The sequence below is a fragment of the Bombus vosnesenskii genome, unplaced genomic scaffold, assembly GCF_011952255.1.
Source record: "Bombus vosnesenskii isolate JDL3184/JDL3185 unplaced genomic scaffold, Bvos_JDL3184-5_v1.1 scf7180000013334, whole genome shotgun sequence".
NCBI lineage: Eukaryota > Metazoa > Arthropoda > Insecta > Hymenoptera > Apidae > Bombus > Bombus vosnesenskii.
Genome location: NW_022882972.1, coordinates 787481 through 814585, shown reverse-complemented (window position 1 = coordinate 814585; position 27105 = coordinate 787481). Strand labels below are relative to the sequence as shown.

Below are 27105 nucleotides of genomic sequence, written 5' to 3'. Positions count from 1 at the left end.
TTCTTCTCAAGTACTTTCAATCTTACGTATTTTATTTTCAATTCCAATTATACAATTTAAAAACATAATTATATTATTTTCAAACATTCACCCACGGTACCATTAATATAATATTAAAGAATCATATCATCTAGAAATTGACAAGTTCACGTTGTATTTTAACATACGATGAAAAACCGTTCCCACATAAATACACGAGACATACATACATACGTATATGAGAAGATTAATTCACCGCAAATCCTAAAACTCGTCTTCCCCATCATCCGTCATTTCAACAGAAAAAGACCACCCCCAACCGCCTGTCAACCGCAACCTCACAGTTGAAGGAGCACCCTTCGCTTCCTCCTTCTTCCCGTCGGTTTAATCTCCCACCCTGCATTAACCAACCACCTTGCAATCCAGCTTACAAGCGTTACGCTCTTTAGTAAGCGTCGCTCTTACTAAATCCAGGGGAGAGAATTAACACCCTGTAGATCCCACCCCGCTCTTTCAGTGTAAATCGCGGAGCAATTACTTACGTCTTTGACGTAGCTGATACTCCCAAGAATACGTTTATTCAAGGTGCCGATATAATGGGTGTATCTCGGCGATGAGGCATTTTTGTCAGTTTTCGCGGGATGACGCGCAATGAACATCTTCTCCATGGCCACGGCACCAACCGGTGTGTTCTTGTATTTGTCCCAGTGCTCCCAGTTGACGCGGGCTGCACTGTCCACATTTTCTAACAGGTCGTATTTGTCGTACGACTGCACGTTACCGTGAATCGTCACTGTGCATCGTTGCTCGTCACCCTTCTGACTGCCAGCCACCCAGACGGCCGTGTGCAGTACTCTGCATACGTACAGGGGCCTTCTTCTCTCCGATTTCTCCGCTTGATTGTTGAACGAGTTGTCTGTGAGAAAAAAATGAACATAAAAAAAAATAATGAACATAATGAATATAGAATACATCTACGGTATGGTACAGTAGCTGACGGAAGTATCCCGACACTCGTAAGAACCTGTTTTTGGAACATATATTTAAAGGGGCGAACGTGCTCATACAACCAATTACGCGGTTTAGGTACTTTTCTTAATTTTGATTACTGGCTTTAGTCTTGTTTTTTAAATCAGTACAACGAAGAAGATTCGGAGAGAGCAATGCATTTAATAAACAATTTATAGTATCTTCGTGTAAAAAATATTTTATTATTTATATTATTATTTATTAAATATTACTAATAATCACTTTCAAAAAAATACCTTTTCCTAATTTAATTTCCTTATTTATGGATTATTTAAACCATAATTACAGTGCTAATGGTATTTCAAAATGCTTCATAATATATGCTGTATTATGTAAACATAAAAATTGTCTATGATGAGTGTCAAGTACTTTCATAAGCCACTGTATTCTTATCGCGAAGAAACAGACAGAGGGTAGTAGAGGGTAGGCCAGACTAGTCAGGGTAGACGAGAAGATGAAAATGTAAGTGCAGACAATTGTATATTTGTATTGTTAAGGGATAAACCGTCTGCGCCAGGTACGTAGGCGAGAAAAGTTCGTTCATGAGCCTTTTGAAGATGATGTCGAGACGATGCTTAGCGACAATTAGCGGCGACGGGAAATTAACACGAGAATGTAACTGGCCTCGGTTTCCGAGTATGAGTGATGCGTTGCTCTGGTGTACAATAGCCTCATTAGATGCCTGGGGATGATTAAGCTAGATGGTGTTTTATGTTTGCTTAGACGTTTTCTGAGGAGAGACCGCTCAATTAAAAAAGAAGATGCGACGTAAGTTGTAAATATTCGCTTTTCAAATTAATTTGGGTGGTATCATGGTGATCGATACGTTAGTCATTTCATTCTTAGTACTTAATTGAGGAGGAATGATCTGAAAAGACTGGATAAAAGTTAACACACGTTGCATCTCATTGCATCATGCATAACAATTAAAATCGTCTCAGTTCGTTTCAAATTAACACAAGAATTTAACATTGTAACATTTTGTACGTACGCGGTGGTATGTTGTAATTGAAGTAATGTAATTCGAAATAGGCATAAAAGTATTTTCATCGACAGTCAAAGAAAAGCAAAAGGGACGAATAGAGAGACAAGTGTGTTAGAAGTCTTGAAATTTACTTTATATCATTTATCGTATCAAATAAACTGACGAAAGTTAGTTTTAAAGAAGTTGTTGACTAAATCATGCATCTCATTAACTTGGTTTCTTTCTGGTGAAGAAAAAGGTCCAAAAATCAATTTCTGTCCTGTGCGTTTAAGTATTTCTTACGCGTGGCATAGCGAGACTAAATTAAAAAAGAGAAAGCGACGAGGATGATCGGGGAATAAAATTAAAGTTTCGTTGAACGTAAAATTTCTGGTCGACCTTGCCAGAGAAAGGACCATATTTTGTTAAGTTCTCTCGTCTGGTTGCACGTACCTTCCGATTCTTCGATCGCAAAACCGCCGATGACTATTTCCTTGGATGAATCGTAGTAAGCACGGGGAAGCCAGTTCAGAGCGGTCGAGGTGACTAATTGCTGATACTTTGACAGAATGTGCACGCTGTTGTCTGCATTCGTCAGCAACAACAGAACACCGAACAGTCCAACAGCGAGGTAAACCTTTTGCCAAGACATCTGCAATTTTATCGTTTTGTCATTTTTTGCGTTGAAAAAGAACAAGCAATAAGAAGAGAAAAGAGAGAAATACACCCGTGAAACGGTTGGAAAATTCACGTGCAAAGTCTAATGTCGAAGTCTAATCTACGAAGGGTTTAATCTACGTTTCTTCGTTGCATGTAATGAAAAAGGAAAAGAAAGGAAAAAGGAGAAAAATGCGCACGAAACGCTTGGAAAAGTGCACGTGCACAGGCTAATATCGTATTCGAATTTAATATAGGGAGGGTTGAACATGTAGTAAACGGAGGAGACGAGCTCTAACGAGATCGTTATTACGATATAGCAAGCTAATTCAGAGGTAACCCGAGATACCAAGGCGCAGTTTGCACCGCGAAAGGAAAAATATCAACAGATTTAACATCGTGTGCGTTACTAATTTTTTAATGGGTTTATATTGCTAATGGATCGAAACTGTGAACTTTCTTTGCGAATATTTTCACAGGGTGACGTTGCGGTATAATTGACTCTTATTTAGATTCTTTTGAAAGTCATCGCGGTGTTGGAAGGTTTAGAAAAAAATTCTGGTCTTTTATTTCTAGATAAATAAGACTTTCTTAATGGTTGGTTTATACGCAAAGAGAATATCTTTAATAAGCATTTGTGTACGTATAAAGAAGCTGTTTAAAAGTTATAAGTTATAATTTTTGAATAATATCGTAGAGTACAATCTTCTAATTTTTGTGTTGCTTCAAACGTAGAATATCTTATATTCGTTCATCTCACAAATTATAAAGAATCTTATAAATGATCAATTTCATTAATTTCACAAAATATCGGATACGACATTTGTCATGAAAGTAATCTGCGAATCTTTTTTCTTTTTTTAAAGGCGATATAATTTTTTTCTAATAGAAATAACGATAAGACGATGGTGTTCTTTTGAAAATCTACGAGGTTTCCAGTTTCTAAATACGATGTTACGTAACGTTCGTTCTGCCGTGTTTTATAGCGACCTTAACTTTTGTAACAGTAATACCTCGCCTCTTTGCGATTATGTTTCTGCTTACAGAGCGTATCTTTAACACAGCCCGCGTATAACTGGATCTCCTACCTTGCTTCGTGTGTATTCGCTTCAGTTAGTGGCAAGGAAACGAAACGAACGCGCGAATACTGCGGGAGAGAACCAACCCGCGATCGCGCCAAAACAATTTCTCGCTACTATATCGTGTTCATGGCCGATTCTTTCCTTTTCTTTTTTTTCGTTCGATCCTTCCCCTTGTTTGTTATTTTGTTTCAGGAAATTCTCGACGGAGAAATTATTTCGCAGATCTGACGGTCCGTTCATAAAATTAGCACGTACCGTATGTCTAGTGAGAGAATTAATCGAACATTGAATCCACTGAACTTTGAAAGGAAGTCAAGGCTTCGTGGAAACAGAATTATATAAATAGATGTTAATTTTCGATACTTTTGAAAATTAAGATTATCGAAATGGAACTTGAGAAGCTCCAAGAAGTCAAGAAGTATTTCAATTTATAGAGATAGCAATATCTAGATTAATATATATATATATTAAATATTTTTAATAAAATAGCAACAGATTAAGATTTATCAAAAGAGACAGGTTTTGAAAAGGAAATTAAGAATTTACTATTTAGAATATTTAATCGCAGAAGGATAGTACGAACCAACGCTGAATCGAAGAAATATTGTTACTAATACCGGGTGTTCTTTCCAACCAAATGTTGTCAAGATAAGAAAAAAATGTCATATAAACATATGCATGTTATTGAAAGCATTGTTAAAGTGTTATCACAAGGAAATGACACACGAAACGAACGGAACGCGTTACTACGGTACAAAGTACTACGGTACAAATAGATCAGGAATATTTACATCTTAGCAGTAATAGTAGTCAGATCGGTATCGTAATATTTCTACGACGTCAACTTGAAAGAGTAATAAACGAAAGCTTCAAAGGGTAATAAACTTAACTTTTTGTCGCTGCTAATCTTGCGTTAATAAGAAAATGTTTATACTGTGAGCTGTAGAATATACTGGCAATGTATAGCTATAAAAAATTGGTACACTCTGTATATCTGCTTATACACTTTTGTAATATTATTACTTTCTTATTTATATTTGTAATCAGCTTATTACCTGAGCTTCTAATGGAAATAAAGAATAAGAGTAATAATAATGGGAATATTTAATTGTAGAAAAAATAGAATTGGACTTAGATTTCTTTGGACGAATGATGGAATAATTCATAACCAGTAAAAATTTTATCCTCGTTTATATAGTCACACGAAGATATATTGAATATTTTTATTTTCCGCGCATCTATGGATCTATATAAAAAAAGGAATTATTCTCGGACCAGTTTCAAAATTACAATTTAGAACGATCGATTTTTCCATGTTGCTCCAAGTAGGTCGAGAATTAATATATCTGTAACTATAAGTATCAAAAGAGATGAAACTAGAGAAAATCAGATATCGAAAGTCGGAAAAGCTTCTACAATCGCCCCGAGATAGAAATCTAAATTTCCTGCTGCAATTTTATCTAATTTTACCTGACAACTTATTCAACATTTTCAAAGTTATCGAATAAACATTGTCTAAATATGTATTTAGAAAAGCCAACTTTCAAACGTATCGAAAATATTAAAGTCAAATTTATTTATTTATTTGTTATACACGGGATAACTCCCATTGATTAACTCTGTCCAAAAAATAACAAATTAATTAATTCTCCTTAAAAAATAAAAAAAAAACCCCAATGACCACTAATATCGGATATTGCGTAAACACAATAAAAAAAAAGTGTCTCCTTACATCGTAAAAAGGTCACAGCTTCTCTCGATTAATTGCTCAGCAAGCTTTATAAGCTTTATCAGCCATTCGATACTGTTCCTATAACTCCAGTATACTCCTTTATACGCGAACAGGCGATGCAAAGTGTTATATTATAGAGCTACATTCAGCTACTTTGTTATCCAGTCATAGACCTGAAATTTTAAGCACAGTTATTATTACTGTTGGATTATTACTATACTCGTGTGTATATTTGTACAATGTAAACCGGAGATCACCGGGTAGCCAAAAGGCAAGCGAAAATAAAGATTATATATATACAAGGATCCATATATATATGTATATATGTACTTTATATGCGTTTTCAAAGATCTCAATGTCGTAACGGAAACCGCAATTTTACCATCGTTAATGGGGTTCATAAAATATATAATATGGAGAAAAAGGGGATAAAAACGATACATGCTCGTAAAGATGTTCGTCTGGAGGGAAACGCGAACGCACTAGTTACCTTTCAAGGTGTGCTCGGTATACGCATATATCTTCGATATACGAGTTATCGTAACGGTTCCGTGGCATATCCGTTTACGTGATAATACACTTATTTTATAACGCCCGTGCCCCACTGCGTTCGATTCTTACTCTTTCGTTTCAAGATTTCGCTTGGCTGCCTTCTGAAATCTATCCGCGAACGCACACGATGTACGCGTAAGTGTAAACGTCGCTGGGATTTTCCCAAACATTTATTTAATATTACATCGTTATGGACGATTTAATACAACGAGGGAAAATTATTCGAGCATGATGACGAGGTTTGCCGGAGGTTCTATCTATTTATACAGGACTAATTAAACGTTAAGCAAGCGAATTCCTTAGGGGAAACTAATTTCTGGAATTATTAAAATTTCTAGATCGTTCGTTTTGAAACATTGAAATATTAGTTGAACTGGTTTTCGTAGATTGCATAGGTCATAGGTGATCGTAACAGTTTGCTGATATGGTAATTCATTTTGTAGTATTTATTTCGTCAATTCTATATTTTACATTTGTGACGAATTGGAATGGAACATTGGAAATTTTACGAAGTTACCTAATTACGGGCTTTAACATTAAGAGAATTGTTATCGTAAAAAAATGAATTATGTATTAAATATTATTTAATGGAGAAAGAAACAGCCGAGTGTTAGAAAGATTCTAGCTAAATCTTTATTCTCCGTGTAATCACCAGTTGTTGGGACAAGGATTTTTACATCTAATGTGTCAATGTTGAAGTATTTAACCGAATTGCATAATTCAATTTCTTAAATGAAATTGATACTGGTCGGGATTCAGAATCGCATGAAACGAAAAACACAGATGCTCTTTTGTTCCCCTAGCTACGACGTCACGCTTTAGATTCAGGTTTTTGCGCAACAAAACAAAGAGCGTCCACCTCTCTTTGTGAACCCTAATCTCTTTCGTTCGCCAAAGTGGATTATGGAACGGTCTCCCTACAATTTGGAGCTATCCCAAAAATCAATGAGTTGTCTTTTATCTTGCCGACCTTTTTAAGTACTTCTATTATCGCCAAGTTCTAGTTTAGACCAGCTGGAAAAATATTTCGAATTTCCTCGGAACAATAAATTCCATGTATACTTTGTTAGTCTGGAGACTAGTAAAGTGATCAGTTGCAACTACTTATTACTATCGATTGAATTACAGACGACTCTAATAATTATCTTATCATTGCTTAATTAATTTTTCTACTAACTAATTATCTAAATTTTATGTTGTTTTCTTTTATATAAAAATCGATTTAATGTAACCAATTCTAAGAAGATTCCTTTCATTCTTTTTAAAGCAAAGCACAATAATTAAAAGCAATCCCATAGAAGAGATCTCCAGTTTCATTACTCGATAATTAGGTTCAATTTTGGTCCTTCAAATTTCATTAATTCTTCCAAATTGATTTCAGTTGCGTCACCTTACCATTCACCTAATTGTGAGAAACGCAATAAAATTCGAACCTCCGTGGATCATGTGTGGTTCGTACTTACTCGTAGTTCAACAAAACGTTTCCGTTCTGCTGTACGATTTGCGCGGATGTATCGGTATTGTTCGAGTCGCGATCGAACGATTGAAAAAGAGCTTCGATCCAGCTGAGATACCGTGCATTGTGCGTTCTGTGCTAGACACGGTGATGGTCGGTCGAGCACGTTGAACGACTGGCAATAAAACCCCCTGTTGTATCTAAAACCGAAACGAGAATACCTCTCCACTCGAAAGGGAACGTTTTCCCTGCAAATTGAACGTATTCAATCGGCCAGTTCGCGATTCATTTGCTCTTTAACGCTTCAATTATTATTGAATAATTTGCACGTGAACTTGTTTCACACATAACACGTGCAGATTAAATTCAGACGAAATTATTTCTTTATCTCGAATACTATATATTCCGTAAGTTCCCCATTTTTGAATTGTATTTTTAAATTCCAAATATAATACGACGATACTAAGATTATTATAATATTACTATAATAATAATTATTATTAAATATCAAATATAATATTACAAGATGTTCGGTCAGAAGTGGAAAATCGATACTCGAGAAACAATCAAATATTTAACAACAAACCGATGAATTTTATTTTTATATACATCGATTATTATCTCGTTATAGATTATAGATCGTTCAACTCGTCTCGAACGATAACTGTCTTCACATGATGTAAAGAAGATAGTAGTTATCAGTTTGAAAACATTTATGGTTTGTTCATTGAATCATGAAAATCGTAATAGACTTGGGAAATCCGTTTAAATCGTCGTAACTTATCACGGATAAAAAGTAGTAAGATTCTGTTCTTTTTTGTGGTTCACTTAAAGGATTAATTATTTTCTATATTAAAATTATATTCTTTTTTTTTTTGTATTTTAACAAGTCACTAATCGAGTAAACGGTAAATGTATATTCGTTTTTAGTAAAATTCATCGTAAGTTTTTGTGCGTTGTGTCTCCTCTACAAAAACATACAATATAAAACTGCACGTCTCTTATAACTGGATTGTGGATATTTGTGTAAATTCATATTTTTCTGATTCAAGAGATGCAATCCAAAGTATCGCTCGTTAAATCTATACCATAAGGAATACTATGTCTTGGGTATTTTATATATATTTTGCATCCTGTATTTTATATCTGTATTATATACATCCTGTACATATAAGTGTAATCACAACGGAAACGACGATTTTCTCATGACCCGAGAAAGATTCGACAGAAAGCATTAATTAATTCCATCGAGTCTCTTTCTATTCAGGTAAATTTACCGATACAGGTGTGTAAACTTAGATCAGAGTGGTTGTTAGCTTGAATTCTTCGGTTTCGATACATTATGGATCAGCTGTGAGAATTTTCCGACGTTCTATTTCCAGTTGCTCGATCAACCGAGCCGTTTTATCGAACGACCAGTCCGCTCGCGATTTAATTAGCCTCGAAAACGAGGTATCTCCTGTCGAATCTCTAGCTACATCTTCATTTATATTTCGAAATGGAGGTACGTCCCACATAAATGCGATTTAATAGAAGATGAACCAGCATTGGATGCAACGAGCGATATCTCGAAGATAAAGCTTTAGTTTAGAAAGCTACAAAGTAAGGGAAATACTGGAAAAATATTGTCGTAGTCGAATAGGGTATTCCCACGAGGAATGAAAATCCCCGAAAAATATTTATGCAAATTTATGCTTTATAATAGAATATAACTAGAACGTATAGATAGGTATTTATTTCGTACTTAAATATTTTACACATTTTTGCATATTATGCGCAGTGTTACAGTGTTTGTAGAGTTTCTTACATTTAAATGTTTTATGAACGCAAGAACATCCACGATCTGTTAATGGGAATTATTACTAGAGGTATCTGTCTCTCCAAAATACCCAAAGTACCTAACCCAGTCCAAAAGATATTGGATCGCAGTACTTTAGATACCGAAAGATATTTAACAGCAAAGTAAAAGCAAGAAGAATAGTCTTAGCAGAATGTCAATCGCGTATTACAAATATCCAAACAGATTGAAACTTCGAACATTGAAAGATATACGTTCGATCAGGTATTTGAAGACGCAGGAGGTGATAAACAGAGTATGTGCAGATGGATGTTAAATAATCGAACAGCCAATCGAAGAGATTGCACATTTACGTTAAAACATCTGTTGCAATTGCTGACCTATTCTAAGAATGCGCGTGAAAATTATGGATATTTAGCGATACGAAGGCACGTGACAAAATTGCACGCTATGCGTGTAAAATCTTCAAGGATGTCATTATATTCAACGAATTAGGATGCAGATCTCCCTGTTCGTTTGATGAGTAAAACAATTTTCCCAGTCGTTCGTGGTATCATATTCATAAAACTAGGAAACTGCACAAACATTTAATGATATTAGAAACAGAGTTACGAGAAAGATTTCTCAAAGGTAAATTCTTTGTGTGAAAGATGAATAGACGGAGTCAAAAAGTACGAGACACTTGATCCTGACATTTGGAGGTCCCAGGTACCGTGTTAAACGAGTTTATCATCATTCGACCGAAAATAATAGGATAAAGAGGTGGTGCGCACGTAGTAGGTGGCCTGTCAACAAGTTGTTGAACGTTACCTTGCAACCGGTTTCACCGATATGCGAAGCGTCACGTCGATAATGTCTCGGACACGAGTTTAAAGAGCTTCAGCCTTGTTGGTTTTACCGATACTTTTTTTTACCCTTCTGTTGGAAACCGATGGAAATTCCTATTCATGAGACGGATGGATTTCATCTGTCTTCGTTTCACGCGCGCTACTGTTCATAAATACGACGAACGTTGCTAAGTTAAACGTATAAAATAAATAAATATATGAAAATATACAAACTACGCTTCTTTCGAGTGAAAATCTTCGATCTAATTGTTGTCCCTGATCTGTTATCCGAAGCAACATACACACGCAGTTAGAAGATATTAAAACTGCTGTAAAGACAGTAGTTAATGCGAATTAGTGTAAATAAAAAAGTAATGATCGAAGGTAGATGGAGATTATTAAATTTATGGATTTACTGATTTACTAATTCTTGAATCAGCGTTTATTTAATGGAATGCGCGATAATTGGATAGAATAAAAACGGCCAAGTCACGATCGATACACATATTGGATTATCCAGAGTATTTGTATCTAGACGCACTAATAATAATATTTATCTTGATTCCATGAAGTGTCAACGATTCATTAGAGATAAATATAGAATTCTCGAATGACGCAGTTATATTCCTTATTCCAGTTTCATTAAATCCCAGCTGCGACAAGAGGTAAAAAATTAATAGCAACGAAACGTTATTCTATCATAAGTTGGAAATGTAATAGAAATATTAACCTTTCGATTAAATTGCACCAGATGCTCAGATACTTATGGATGGTAATGTAACTTGATTGCGTGTACGCATTATTACGACTCGAGAATTTTTATGATCTCTCCGTGACCTCTCTTTTACTTCGTTTCCTTCATTTTTCCTTTTTTCGTGTCGCGTTCCTCATTCACAATGTCGAATCGCTTTTTCATACAGATCACGACTGTACTGGAATCCCAGTTACATCATTTTCCGGCTTCCGCGCGATTCACGTCGAGGGAGCGCAAATTGGCGATTTAATCACCGCGTTTCCTTTCGAAATCGTTTGGGACGTTCAACCATTCGGAATAACTACAGTTTCGAGGAAATGGACATAGGTCGGGCGAAATTGTTCTTTAGTTAGCGAAGAGCGAAGATTTTCGCGGCTTTTTAAAAAGAAGATACACAAATGAACGATGAACGATGAACGATGAAAAATCAAAATCATACGATAAATAGATTACTAAATGGAAACTGGCTTCTTTTCTTGAATTATATAAAATTTGATTTTTTACTTATTCGGTATCGTTTAAGTTTTATATATTGCAAAAGATTGACTTGAGAATTTGTAGACATAAATCATCCATAAATCGGCAATCGTTACTTTTCTTGCGAAGGATAATTGCTAAATATGAGTTTTCGTGATCAGTTGAAGTAACGAAGAAATTATTTGACTCGACTAACGTTGTCTCGAAATAACCATCATTCGTTATTTTTCTTATGAAGGAATAATCACTGGTGATCCTTAAACATAATTCTCTTCGATAAACTGAAGGAATGGAGGAATTATTTAATTTCCACAATATTGTCTTAAATTGTTATATGAAACAAGATTTTCTGCATTATACGATCAATATTTATTAAATAAACGCTGATGCACGAATTACTAGATTAGCAAATCTATAAATTGATTATTTTACACAACTCAACAACTTTCGATTGGACGACGATCAAAGTTCCGCTAAAAGTTGATATTCCGCTGTTAACCGACAAAATTACTCAACGTAATTTACTCCGTTCTCTCGAAAATCAAAAGAAAAAAACACTTCGTTTCATCCGTTACTCTTTTGATCATCAAAAACGCTCGGTAGCCCTTCAGCCTTTAAAGATTCAATTTCCCCGAGAGTGACCATGAAAACTGACAACGAGTGTCAGCAAAAAGCAAAAGCAAAAAATAAAAAAGGAAAAAAGAGAAAAATTAGTTCTCTCTGGCTGCGGCTTTCATCGAGATAGATTGTTTGCGGTGACGCGATTCGATACCAATCGATGGCACATCAAAGGGAAAAGCCGCGCAGCAAACAAACGTAATAAAACAGAAAGAACAGAGAAAGAGGGAAAATCTATGCACCCTAGTCAGGGATGATGATAGCCTCGTCAAGGTGGACGATTGACAAGATTTACAGGCTAAAGGGAAGGAAAGACAGAGATTATGTATGCCGCATGCATTATTAACCGCCGGCTTCGTCCTTCGTGCAATTCGGTCAGACTGGATTCGTATATTTCATTTGACACGACGCCGACCTACTGACCTTAACTGTGCGGAACTTTTATATGAACGAGGAGACTACGCTGACACAGAGTTTATTTAATTGAGATCGTTCCACGTACCAGAGAAGGTATACAAACGCCTGGAGACGAGAAACGGAGACGACACAGCGGGAGGATTGCGATTATCTCTGCGGACTTGCACGAAATTCAAGGTATTCGTGACGATACGATGGCGAGTATATGTCGTTAGGTACGTCATATATTATGCTTGGCTGGCTACGATATTTATGTAACGGTCGTTTCGGGGGTTTTTCCACTGAAATTTTATCACTGTTTCAAGTATAAAATGAATTATAAAATTTAGAAAATTTGGAAACATTTAAAAGGTTCGATCAAATTTAATAATACCATTAGTGCAGATATACGGATAGATGTATTCTTTAACGTTTGCTATTTTCGACGTTTCCGCATAGAAATGTGTTTTGTACATTTTTATTAACTTTGTATTAAATTTATACGTAGATATCTGTGGTAGCTATTACGTACAATATTGAAAAGTTGATACAATTTGTAAGCCAAGTGCTATTCCAAGGTTCACCAGACTGAATCCAAACTATCTGTTTATCTATTAGATTTATGTAATGTCAAGTGTAGTTAAACGAGTAAGGACGTTTACTTTAAGGTCTAAAGGATATTTAAAGAATGTCGAGGCGCGTGCGGAGTATAATAACGTATCTTGCAAACGCAGCGTAACTATAGTAATAGTCGTATTCGTTACGTTTATACAACGTTAAGTAGCTCTTGTTCGAAATGATTCTATTTTTAAAGAATCAATTCTCGATTGCTGATCGGTAGAAACGATATTATGACAAATTCTCTCGTTATGTAATCAGCTACAGGATACGTTAGAACGTCTGGAGTAGTTTCTCTTATTGTAACAGAAATTATACGAAGAAGTAACTTCAGAGTATCTCGTTACCTGAAAAAGTAATTTGAGAATATATAGTACTGTCGTTTTATAGAAATAATTTTTCTTCGTTATTTAGAAAAATTTCCCTCAGTTCCAATTAAATTCTTTCTTTCAACATTTCTCTTCGTTATAATATACACTGTTAGCCAAATTAATTTTCTAATCTCCATAAATGAAATTCTTCTGCGAGCTTTTCATCGCTCTTACACACTTTCTAATTACTCCATCATAGATCTGTTATTACGTTTGCATTATTACGCGTGTTGTAGCATAAATATTATATCATACTGAAATATTTATATATTATGAATAAAATTCGTTAGAGTTTTTTAATAAATATAATCAATGACTGAAGTTTATCGCTGGTAATGTAGGAACAAATACAAATATTTAGTCGAACTATTATTCCAGAGGAGCACAACTTCATCTACTGCACAGTTTTTCGTCCACTAGACGCAACTTTCTAAAGGTGTAACAAGCCGAAGAGATATAATCTCCTCTTGGAACTATAGCTAAAGAGGTCTTTGACCTTTCCAGCGCCAAGCATTATTCCTGTCTTGACCAAACAACTCAAAACATCTTCTCAATTATCCTAATCATGCCTCGCAAGAAATACCATTCGACAGATTTCTTACTACGAATTGAAAGAGCAAAGATGTTAAACACAGCTATTGAGAATTGATTCGAGAATTATACTTCTGTTTACTCATTGTATCTTTCCTTATAGAGAGTCACGAGTTATTTTGATAAAAAAAAGCTACAAAACTTTCCATTCGAAACAACTCGTTGATCGTTTCTCACAAAAGTTGAGACCCTAAAGCAATTATCAGTAACCCTTTTCTTAACATCTTCGAAACGAACGTTATGCATCCTTTCGAATCTTATCGTAAATGGGATAACATTCCTTGTCAATAAAATCTCATTCGATCATCCGATCCTAAATACTACTCCAATTTAAGAAACCTTTCTCTCGATGGTACGGATCTGAAATGAGAAAAAATTCAACGGGAAAATCACGCGATACATATACCATGATGCATCCACGGTGAAACGTTACCGATGAAATTAGATAATTGACTTTCACGCTGAATTAGCCACGGAATGCCTTCGATCATCCAAGAGGCTAGTAATTTTAGAGAAAGTCCCGCCATTCTATCGCCGTGGATCGCTCGTTGATTTCGTGTTATATCGAAAGCAGTTCTCGAGGATATAGTTTCGTGGGAATGTTACCATTTTTTGGAATTCGTTTTTAAACCTTGATCGTCTAGCGTGCAATCATTCTATAAAACAGAGATGATCTAAAGTATGATAAAAATAGGCCTCAGAATTGTGTTTGTGAGTTATGTATCTCAAAATCAAATTATTCCAAAAAAAGACGATTATACTAATTATGAATGAATGAATACTAGATTCTAATACGATTCATATTTTGCGAATACAGTTATGTATAGAAATAGTATCTAAGTAGAGAGATGTTATCTACTAAATATTATAAGATGTGCTTCCTTACGTATCTTATATTATACGTATTTTGGTGTTTTCCATTGCATGAAATATTCGATACAAATCCGCCGTTTAGTAATCGATAATTAATGTTCAATGTATACTTCATACATATGCGTATAGAAGGAAAGCTAATATTATTTTAGAAAATATCAAGAAAAGCAAACGTGTATTAATGAAACTTAATTTGTCTATGCTGATACTGCTTAAAGGGTTATTAACAAACAAAATCTAAAAGCTAGAGGTTTTTTAAACGGTTATGCGATATGCATTGCATAATATTTGTATTCTATTTCAGGCCTGAATCTAAAACAATAATTTGAAACTCGTACAATTTTTTACAAGAAGATATCTAACTTTCATCTCAAGATAAATCTACAACTTACAAATTTCCAATTTTCCAATTAAATCTATTGAAATATAATATCGATAAATAAATCGTGTTAGAGATCTCAGAGAACACCTGCACGATTTCTAGGTAAATTCTCTGACACGTGGGAATATTTTAATCGTTCTCAAACAAAATATTTACATTCTTATCGAACTGAACAAATATCGGAACGAAGCTGTATCCTGAAGAATACTCGGAACATCTTCTGTTGATCGTATCGTATTTTGTATCGTTGCAGAGGGACGATAATCTATTTATCACTGCATATATGTAAATTCTCGATGACTGGTCCCTTTCATGCGCAATCGATCAACACACCTTTCACGATATACCAAAGGTTTCAAGTGTCCATCCTTAAACAGCCTTTAAAATTCGACCTTCGATGCTGTAATGATACTATTCTCTTGAAACACCTAATCGATTCTAGCCCGAGAATGTGGTTTTAGAAAATGAGAGAAGATACAAAATATTCGTAAAATTTTTAGCCTTTGAAAATCTTCAGATCAGAAGATTATAGACGAGAAAAATATTAGTATTAATAAATACTACTTATATTAGTAAGTGTTCTAATATTTGTACCGATGAAATGTTCGATAAAGATGATAGACGACAATCTCTATAATACAGGAAACAGTTTTATGATTCATCCGCTGAATCGTAAGATAGCGTGGTTAATTAATGGTTGCAAATAAAGAACGGATGAAAGAAATATCCTCATATTTGCTCCTCGATCTTCTACTTTACGACGCGTATAATTGGAATAAGAATTAAGGTTTTTCTGCAAAAAAATGTCTAAGTCTTATTCGCAAATGGAATAAAATTGATCTAATTCTATGATTAGAATTTGGTGATACATTCTATGCTACAGTTTTAGGTACGCAGCTACACTCGATATAGAAACCAGGGGGTTAGTGAACCTTCGTTTTCCAAAGCAACTGTCTCGATACTCGAACACAAACATTTCTAATTTTCACGACTCGCAAAATCTTTCGTCTATTGCAAGTATCGTAGAAATAAAAATCTAGAAAACAAGTCATACATTTTATAAGCTAATGCTACGCTGATCTATGTCATTCGTACTCTGATTAACAATTGAGAAACGCGTCGTCCAGAATTATTCGCGGTTTAAAACAACGACTATGAAATGAACGCTAGTTTAAAAAAAATTGTATTCTTACATTCGTCTTCTAATCGTCTCGATCGCGATCATTTTGATTCGTGCAACATCTTGAGGCAAGTTGGCGTGTCGCGAATCGCTGCAATTTCCCAAGTCGGCCTCAAGTTCGAGCAAAATGATAATCAGACTGATCTTCATGAGATTAGCCGGTCTGTTCCGTACACCGAACGAACTTAGCCTCGATTTCGCGCCACGTTACAGTTCACAAACGGTCCGGTTCATGAAACGCGTGACCAGCTCTCGAATTTATATAATCCGCCAGTGTTGATTAAATAATTTCTTCGCGTGAGAAAATCGTTCTGTCGTGTCTGATAGAAAAATTGCTGAAATTTTCCAACGTCGACCGCGTTAACGGGCTACTTATTGCAATTGCACCGCTGTTGCGTTGTTTGATAACGCACTTCCTGCATCGTATAACCACACGTTACAAGTATATATGTATATGTATGTTACGGTTAATGCATTAATTCAGCAAATATATATATTTAGCCAGTTAATAGGATTATTAACTGAACGTATAACGACACTTTTTAAGACCATTTTTATCGACTATTTTTAAAAGACATACGTTTCACGCTGGCAGGTTGTTTCCATTTCCAATCATGTCAAATTAGTAATTTCCTATTCGATCATAGTGACATTAACAATCATATTTCTTTCTCGTGATCTTCATTTCATTGTAAATTCCGAATTTACTTTTCGTACAATAAGATGTTCACCGTGCACGTTTATTTCATTCATTGATTCGATAAATCAATGTATATCTTACGAGCAGCGAAACGTAAAATTTTACTATTGGAAACTGAAGAGCTTCGTCGGCTTCTTTGTGCCGTCTCTCCATTCAATTTAAAATATAGAACCATTGGTTCGTAGCAACCTGTATGATATGACATCATGTAGGAGGTAAAAAACACGAGGACGTGGAATAATTGAAAATACCTTGAATAATGAAAAGATATCAGACAGGACATTTTACTTGGAAAGAACGCTACTAATATTCATTATACGATATTTATCAATTATCACGATATTAATAGCATTACTATTGTTGCAACTTGTTTGTTCAATGAATACCAGATATTTCTAAGTCGAATCAGGAACGTTACGTAAATACGTGCGTTGTCCAGTAAGCGTATAACTCTCCAAATTTTCTATTTTTATCGTGACACACATATACCTGCATGCATAGTGCCTGTGCTGTACACTATCGAAAACGGAAAGAGTAAACAGGGGTCGCAGTTGGTATGCCAGGGTGGTAGATAGGGCATGCCCTTGCCTTGGAATACCAAATGAGGAAGGTATCGACCTTCCACGGTCGTGCTATCAGCGTTACCATGATAACACCCCAGTGTGACAATCCACGCCAGAGTCAAGAACACTTCTTTACGGTTTTGCTTCTTAACCACGTGCACACACGCGTAGTATTCTACGTGTCTCTCCTTCTCGGTTATTCTTTTATTTGTGTCAGAAAGCGAGGAAAAAGGTAGAAAGAAAGAAAGCGAGAGAGAGAGAGAGAGAGAAAAATACCGCGACAAGTCCTTCAGACTATGGTAATGACGAAGAAGAAGTAAATTCTGCCCGGGAACAAAGCAAACGTCACGGGGAGACACCTCAGGTACACCCTGCCTCGTCGCCAGTCAAACACAATGGAACAAAGAACTGTACTGCACTGCTTTGCTGGTTCGTCACTTTTGTTTCCCTCAGAGCTGGTCTATATTGTATACTGAACGAATCCTGTATCAGGGAGGATACTGACGAAGTTAGTCGTGTCAACGTCCTTGACTTTGTATCAACAATTTAATAGGTTTTGTGTCGTTTCCAGATGGAATTTTTAGTTCGAAGCTTTAATTCGATAAGTATTTTATTCGATAAATTAAATTTATTGGAGAAGACAAAGTAATTTATCATTTTTGGATATGGGTAATTTATCTACCTTGGAATTCTCTTATTTCTGTCAATCGTATCGTTATATTTGTATTGAAAATTCGTATCTTCAACGAAAGTGACTTATCGTTCCATTGTGGAATAAATAAATGGAATTCTACTACGCTTTAATTTTCTATTATCATGTTACTCGGTAAAATCTATTCCTTCGATAATCACGCGTACATAACGTTATATAGTAACAAAGTAATGATAATACAATGATGATATACGTAAATTGTATAATTAATATGTCTAACGAATCCAACGAATATTTGATAATAGATGAATATATAATATAATATAATAACTAAATCCAGTAATAATATGGAATGAAAATGAACGAAGCAACATTAGAAAAGTTGACAGTCACAAAGAGTAATACTATCATGAAATATGGATATTATTAAAAAAAAAAAAACTCAATAAAAAATCAACTACGCAGTCGCTCAAGACGTCAAGAACGAATTCAAGAAAATTGACCCCGATGAGAACTTCCTGCTACCGAGCAATCGATAATACGCTCCAGGGGTACGTGATTCATTGCGTGCCACGAATGGGTCAGGCTCCATCGTTTGAAATTCGTCAGAGCTTCCGAATTATTCGATCACTCGATTTCATCCGTCTTAAACGTTCGTCGCTCTGCTATGAGACGCAAGAACACAAAGTTTGCCGCCAGCGCAAAACAATTAATCAATAATATACAATTTAAATGAACATAACAGTCGTACTTGAACGAGCATAAAGCACACGCATTATATAAGTATACCACCGGTGATACCGGTTTTTTTTACTCAATGTTTTGGTCACACGAACGCGAACGTGGCTTCTGAATCAATTTTTTTTTCTTTCTCTTTTCTTTTCACTGTTGCAATTGCGTAATGACGCGAGAATATTTTATCATTGCTGACAATTGGACACTCGACATCGCGGAACAAGATGTAAAATGCTGGCGACTTAAGGTCATTTTGGTATACTTATTTACTATACCGATTCCATGAATCGTAGAGTTCCCTTGACCCAAAAAAAGCCTCTCGAACAATCACCAATTTCTATTAGTGAAATTTCTCTCGCTATTACGTACCGATATTCATCTGTCCTTCCAGTAAAATTACCAAATTCATGAAAGAAAAAACGGTATTTACCGTTCAGAACCGACTGCGTTGCATTTCATTATTATTATTATCAGCAAAAACCTTCAATTTCATATATAGTTATATATTTTTATACGGGGTGTCTAATATGCCACGTAATATAGTACTTCCGACTAGGGAATGGTCCGATGTTCACAATTAAGACGAAAATGTAGAATAAAATTCTTGGTCGAAAAGGCTTAGTTCTCAAGAAAATCGAATTTCAACATTTGTCTAGTATAACACGAGTTTGACTGATTGATTGGATATGAGCGAAGAATCGGCATGTAGTTGTTCTACGTGCAAGAGTAAGTTAAAAATATAGAATAGAATTTGTCCATTTAGGTCCTCGTTTTCGAGAAGACGTAATTTGAACAGATGTAGCGGGAAACTGGTATTTGTAAAACTCGTGTCTGATCAATTTTCAAGTTTGATTTTCTCAGGAACGAAGCGTCGTACGAAGAAGCTCTATTCTATATTTCCAACTTACCTTTTCACCTAGGATCACTCCCTTGCCATTTTTACCACGATTATTGAGACACCCTGTGTTTATGAAACGAACGTACAAACAGTCGTTTATTCGCGATTTTATAGTTATTACCGTAATACGGTAAATTGGCTGGTACTAAGTGATAAAAGCGACAAAACACGTGAATTTGTATTTCTTTTAAATGCATCACGAGGTAACAGACTGCGATATAACGAAACCGATCACCGAAAAGGAACTGATACGAATGGCGAGATATGAATATCCTAGTCGACAAGGCGACTGCCGGCTGCAGTATCTATTTATCACTGTCAAGGGCACCTATGCAACCGGATCGTCTCTCCGCAGTCATTGTTAAACTCATTTCCGTCCCTCGATTGCCCGTGAGTGCATTGAAAATTGAACCACCAGTTTACGGCTAGCAAGACCCCCTCTCTTCTCATCGTGGACATTGATGTCACTCGGAAGAGGACTATGTTTGGAAGTAGTCATACGTAAAATCATATTTTTAACCCGTTAAGGCTCAGCATTTCGTCAGTATGATATTTCATTTGCGGTTCTTTTCTTTTTTTCGATTAACTTGCATTATTGAATTATGTTCTTTTAATTCTGTAATAATTATCAAAAGGGATTCCAGGCATTTAATTGATATCTTTCCCTTTCTTCCTTCTTTTTTCTTAGTCCCTTTATTGCACTTGAAGCTATAGTTCTACAGAGCCGATCAATAAATTCAACGTATTATATGCTTAACGCTCAACAATGTTTCCGTATTTTATCGTTCGTTATTTCTATTGTCTCAGTCAGCGTAATCCTTCTCAGTCTTCTGATATTCTGCGTTTGCCTCAAGCTTTAATTTTACGAAGAACTTGTAACGTTATGACAAGCTACTTTTCTTTTTTAAATCGTGGAAATTTCTTTTGTGAATTATTAGTGATTTATGTGTCAGGCTTTTGTCTAATGCTTCCTCTTATAGTTTTACCTGTGTCAGCAATTCGTCCTTTATTTGAAAAGAAGAGATTAATTTCAGATATTCTTTTTATGTATCTAATAGTCCCATATTTACAGAATATTTCAATTATACTATGATTAAATATAAATTATACTTATAGAATGTCTAAATGCAAGATTTTCGTTCTTTCTTCTTTTTCATCCATTTAATTCGTTTTACCTTTACGTGTTTGGAATCGGCATATTCCTTCTGTCAGAAGTTGTTAAATATCTTTCCATTATGGTGTTCTGAATCGGTGGATGCAATTGAATTCAATGAGTCCCATTAGCTTTTATCTCGTGTCTGATGCAAATCCGTCTGAATAATCGAATATGAACGAAGCTTTGTATTTAATTCCAGGATGGTTTATTCAAGCCGTTTTAGAGGCAATCCTCGGTCCTTCAGATCCAATTCAACGAATCCTCCACTTCAATTTCGATCCGAGAGATTGGAATCGCGCTCCTTGAACTCGTCTAACCGATGGCGCCGGTTTTTAACGCTCGATTTCCACGATCTTGTTTTACAATGTTTCGCTGTCTTCTTGAACTCGTGTGATGCGCCTGATGTTTTCCGTTTCAAGGCAATGTTCTTTCTAGCTAAATGCAATTAACGGACTAGTTTTCATGCCATGCATCTCATGGTACGATCTATATATACAAAATACATATAAAATAATCTACTTTGCTTCTTTTCTTCTTCCTCATCTTCTTCTTCAAATAAAATATGTATATACGTAATTTTAAAATTAATAAGCATATTTCAGCGTCAGTGTAGATTTCTATATATTTAGCAGACTTATTTCTTCGTAGAAAGAACATATTTCTTTACACTCCATAGGTTAACTGGGTCGTTTAAGTTCAACCTTTTTTTACCGTTTCTAGCCTTTTCAAAATTCTATGACATTTGTCAACGTCTTTATTGTGTTATACAACCGTTCGTTCAGTCAAATGTCTAAAACTTTTTATAATGAAATGTACATTCTGTAAGCGTTCTTATAAAAGGAAAAAATTCAAGGGTGAAACTTCGTACGAATAATCATCGATTCAGTTTATCTATATGGCAAAATATTAATAACATTGAATTGTATAATATTATATAATAATATATTGTGGAATTAAAAAATCATATAATATTCTGGAGAGAATATGAAATTACGTGGTCTTTCGAAGGTACCAAGAGCCTATCTGGATCACTGTTAAGGCTAAACTACCAAGAAGCCACATCGTGGCAATTAAGTCTGCTGTTTACACCCTACGAAACGTATACGCGAAGCTATACGAAAAAAAGAAACCATAACGCGACAATAATTAGAACCTACTGGAATGATTAGCACCATAATCTCCGAAATATTTATACCTACGTACGTATGTATGTATATTATTTTAATTGTTCGAATTAAGAGGAAAAAGAGGAATCACAAGGTGACTGAATTTTTGAAATTACTCCGATGAATTGCTAAGACGGAAGTGGAGATCACCACAGAGGAAACGAGAAATATCTAATTCCAAAATGCGAATGCAAACACAAAGGGAGAGAAATTCTTCTAAAAATGACTTTCATCACTCAAATAATAACAAATCTAGCTACGTCTACTAATATAGTTTCAGTGTCAAAAGACAAGCTGTACTCCTTTCTCCGTCATACAGTTTGTAGAGAACACATCTCAGACTTGCACGCGAAATCATCTCGCGATTCTCGACCGATGATTCATCGCGAGGTATATAACGTTAAGAAGTAAGTAGGGCCGTTTAAAAACAAAACCGCTAGACGATTCGTCGCGGTACGGTCTGTTGTAAGTTTCCATTCGTTCAACGACTGTGTTTCTCGTGGCTTGAAGGAGATTTTTTAAAAATCGATCGAAGGATAATGTTGGCGGTGGAATTGTCAGGTAGATTGAACGTGGCTAGACGGCAGCTCTATGAATAATTACAACGTCACTGCCGCATTGTACGTATTTACACGCCGACCTTACGCCACTTTCCACCGTACCAACGTTTCCAGGTACTCGAATTCCGACTCGTTCCACACTTCAAGCTGATTCCACCGAGTACGAAGCACTCCGCACGCCCACGAGAGATGTTCTCTAATACCTTGATGACGTTCAATGGATTCAAGCGGGTTCAACTATGTGCCTCGACCGATCAGAGAACTCGCGTTATTCCAATGAAACTCACAGAAGAAAGAGCAGACAATTTTATAATAGAATTATTGCGAGATGAAGAGATTTTTTAAACACTTAGCTATTTGCGATTTTCAGGTTTTTGGGCTGGGAATGCTGAAGGTTTTATTGGTAGAAAATTCTTAAATATCACGTAGAATTTTCAAAGGATTCAAATTAAATTTCACAGTCAATGTATCTTGGAATTGGGGATCGTATGATCAGAGCATCGATGGAGGCTGAATTCTTTCGAAAATTCAGTAATTTCCAATTTATTAATTTTTCAAAAAGAAGGTGCCGGGGGAGTTTGTTTTCGAAACGTTATCTTACGAAATATTAGAAGAAAATGTAAAATCTTCGAGAAATTCAAATCAAATCTCGTAAGCAGAAGATAGAAATTATAGGAGACAGAATTCCTCAAAAGAATTCAATAATTTCTGATTCATTAAGGAGGGTTCTCTTTCTTGACAATCTTCGTACAAACTCCAACAAATACAAAATACATTTCCAAAAAAAAGAGAGAAAAAGAAAGTATTCTCTGGACAAAATGTCTTCTCAAAACAAAATTCTTTCTGTGCTATAAATATTTATATATACTGTATATAAATACTATAAATAAAATCACTTGCTCTAAGAGGAAGATATAAAGCCTTCCAGACTGATAAATTCAACCACCTCAAACCACAATGAATCTGTATACCATCCTGCTGATATTCTATGTATACCTCGCTTTAGTATACTAAACTTTGTCTGGAAGAAAGAAGCGAAGGAACTCCAACGGGATTTCCGGTGCGACTTTCGTGTTTGCCACGAAGAAGAGCGGAGTGTTAGGCGTTGGACCTCGAGTTTATCGAGATACGGAGGATCTTTCCAGCTGACGTGGCTCGTACAGTGTGACCTTCATCGCTCTACTTTACGAAGGCAAAAGTCTAAGTGGGGGGTACGTACACCTTTTACCCTCTTCCTATTCCACAATCTCTCCAACGCTTATCTATCTACGTGTACGCAAGGATAAGTTAACAATATTAATACTGCTTTCACGTAAAGTGATACTGGATATTTTTATCCATGAACAACGTCGATTAACCCCTCCGCGCCCACATCTTTTACCCATGCTGTCATACCGTTCGTCTAATTCACATCTTAACCCATTAAGGACCAAGTAAAATCTAGGTTGAGGAAATAACGATGAAGAAGGTATTAAGTACAAGTATTTGGCATTCTGTTTCACAGGTTACCACAAAATTACCGGCAAACATTTCCTCGACATCGTCTCCTGTCGACAATTATCATTGTATTTGTAGACACGTATTATCGTTGATTATATACCCTTAGCTAGATTCGCTCCTGTTTCTTATTGAAATCTATGCTACTGATATTTCTTGTAACTTCGACAGAACTCGCTTCTTACGACTTTTTGACGGAAAACGTGACTCACAAACGTTAGTGAACATACATGCACGTGTATTTAGAGAATTATGTACGTACGTGTATTATGAAGTAAAAGCGTGGGCGAGAAAGGGACAGAGTCTGAATCCCTCAGCGCGAAAGGATTTAAGCTAATCTAAATCAAATTTTATTTTAGATAGAAATGAACGTGGGTGAAGTTAGATTTTCTACGGGGCAGAGCCCCTTCTCCGCCCACGCGTTTGATTTGCTATGCATACGCCCCATTAAAACCACAACACAATTCATGATAATGATTTCGACAACGTATTAAAAAGTTATGGAAATCGGAGGCGACGTATAATTTATGTTACTGTTGAATTAACAATATTTCGTAGTAACTTTTATCATTTTCCTTTTCTGCTTTATTCTTTTATGCGCGAAAATGAATGTTCGGATACAGACGCGTATTCGATGATAGCATATGGCGGTGAAGGTAATAATTGCTGGCGAGAGATGATATCAGTGAAATGATGGTCGATGGTTTCAGCGTCTTGATAAATAAACATCGACGATGAACTCGGTGTCAGTGAAATCGTGTCAATGAAAACATTGTCGATGAAACGATCGACTGTGATTTATAGACAACCCCTACTTGACAATGTTAAAAAATAGAATGTAACCTAATCGAAAACAACGCCTATGAAATCTTCTGTTGAAAGATGAATAATCAGAAAGATTAAATATCCTTTTTTTTTAACCAATCAAGGACCAACGTTCCGTTAAGACATTTATTTTACAATTTCATTTTAGTTAATTCACATTAGTGAATTCATATTATGATAAAGAATTCTAATTTGCTCGATATTTATTCGTTATTGTTCCTTTTTCCATTTGGATTTTATAATTTTGTAAAGTTTAAAAAACTTGAATGATTTCATAGAGCTGTGATAAACTATTTCCTCTTCAAATTATGGTACTATGGCCTTCTGCTTGCATTTACGCAATTTTTACGCATTATTTCATTGTTTAATCCCCTTAATGAATTAATTGCGAAACAGTTATATGAATATTTGATTTTGTGAAATATTATCGAACGATAGCCTTTCTCCAGAACTTAAGTGAGAAGAATGTGAAAAGAAAGAAGAGTAAACTTTCTCTATTTGTCATACTGCGGCGCTAACTCAAGAAGACAACGACTAATGGGGGGTAGAGCATCCACGATGATGCGAACCAGATTATGAAAATCAGAGCGAACCACGTAGGTTAAAAGCTCGTTGCGGCAAGCGATAATGATGTCACTTTTATTAGCCTCATCAGGGTCAAAGCATCCTCGACAGGGGATCCACTATTACCTAATAACCGACACGATCATATCATGTATCTTGTTAGTGATCTGTAGTGAAATTTTTGTCATATCGACAGGTCATCACGCGTGTCACGCGAACGTCTTGCATGATCGATTTTTAATAGTCTGGTTTATTAATAATTCTGTCTCCTCCCTTTCAAAGCCCCCTTCGATCCTATTTTCTAAATTTTGTTCCATCTCAGATCTCTTCGAAACACGAAATACAGTGAAATTTTAAAAAGTGACGTAATTGCGTACACGGGTTCCTCGCATGATCAACTTCCGAAGGTTTCACCTGGTTTATTAATAATTTCCACTTTTACTTTCTTCTTCGCTTCAGCCTTTTAATCTAACAAATAACAATATGTGGAATCAAAAATTTCATAAGGTTCTTTTGAACTGGATAAGATTGTTCGAATGGTCGATTTATTTTCTTAATTTAACTTTTTGCTTATTACTTTTTTTAATTATTTTTAAGTCGGACGTAAAAAAGTGGAATATTTTTTAATCGATTGATTGAGTGATTGATTTTACTTCTGTTCAGTCACAGTTGCTCAATTCTTCAAGATTCCGTTCGGCTTCTGAATAATTTCGTCCTCTGTTCATCTCCCTTTTTTCTAACTACTTTGTTTTTATAGTCGTTATTATGAAACGATCGTTAAGAATTTGTTTACACGTAGACATGAAATCAGATCTAAGAAATTGTCAGTATAGGAGGTACTATCAGGTCGTTGCCTATAGGTGGTGCCTATGTAACTGGGTCGCTGCTTCGGAACATCAGTTTGTGTTTCGTTCTATCAGTCTGTTCCATTGTAATGGATTTTTTTTTTCCGAATGCCGGTTCTTCCATTTACATCACCCCTATTTTCGCAATGTTCAGTCGCTGCTTTGGCAGAGATTCAACACGTTTCCATGTCACGAACAAATTAATAGTTTCAATAGAAGTTTCAAACAGAATTCCACAATTGCTGAGAAATATTCTATTATGGGGAGATAGTAAATTGTTAGCAATTATAGAAAAATATTAGCAATACTAAATTTTTGACATTCGTAGAGATATTGTGACAGTGTTAAGTTTAGTATATTTCTTCATTTGCGCTGCCTGCATAGTAAATTGCAGAAATATTTAAATAGCAAATTAGAAACAATAGTAACATTAAATTTTCTAACGACATAGAAAGAAAGCAATGCTAAATTTTTGACAATTATAAATAGATAGTAGTAGTAGTAAATTCGATCTTCTATTACTTGAATAGTAAATTAAAGGAACATCTCTGTTTGTTTAATAGTAATTTCATTTCCAATGACAGGTAATATCAAACGATACAATAATA

The 27105-nt window shown here is 35.4% G+C and overlaps 2 protein-coding genes across 2 annotated transcripts in view; one reads left to right on the top strand and one right to left on the bottom strand.

Moving 5' to 3' along the window:
- LOC117235936 (mitoguardin) overlaps window positions 1-27105 on the top strand; it is a 41560-nt gene that overhangs the window by 6176 nt on the left and 8279 nt on the right. The gene's annotated exons all lie outside the window — the stretch shown is intronic.
- Window positions 1-27105, bottom strand: part of LOC117235937 (protein unzipped) — a 33778-nt gene that overhangs the window by 4430 nt on the left and 2243 nt on the right. Inside the window, exons 2-3 of the mRNA XM_033498433.1 lie at window positions 2426-2624; window positions 522-895 (exon numbers count right to left, since the gene is read on the bottom strand). Of these exons, the coding sequence (XP_033354324.1) occupies window positions 522-895; window positions 2426-2624 (573 nt within the window). The remainder of the gene's footprint in view (window positions 1-521; window positions 896-2425; window positions 2625-27105) is intronic.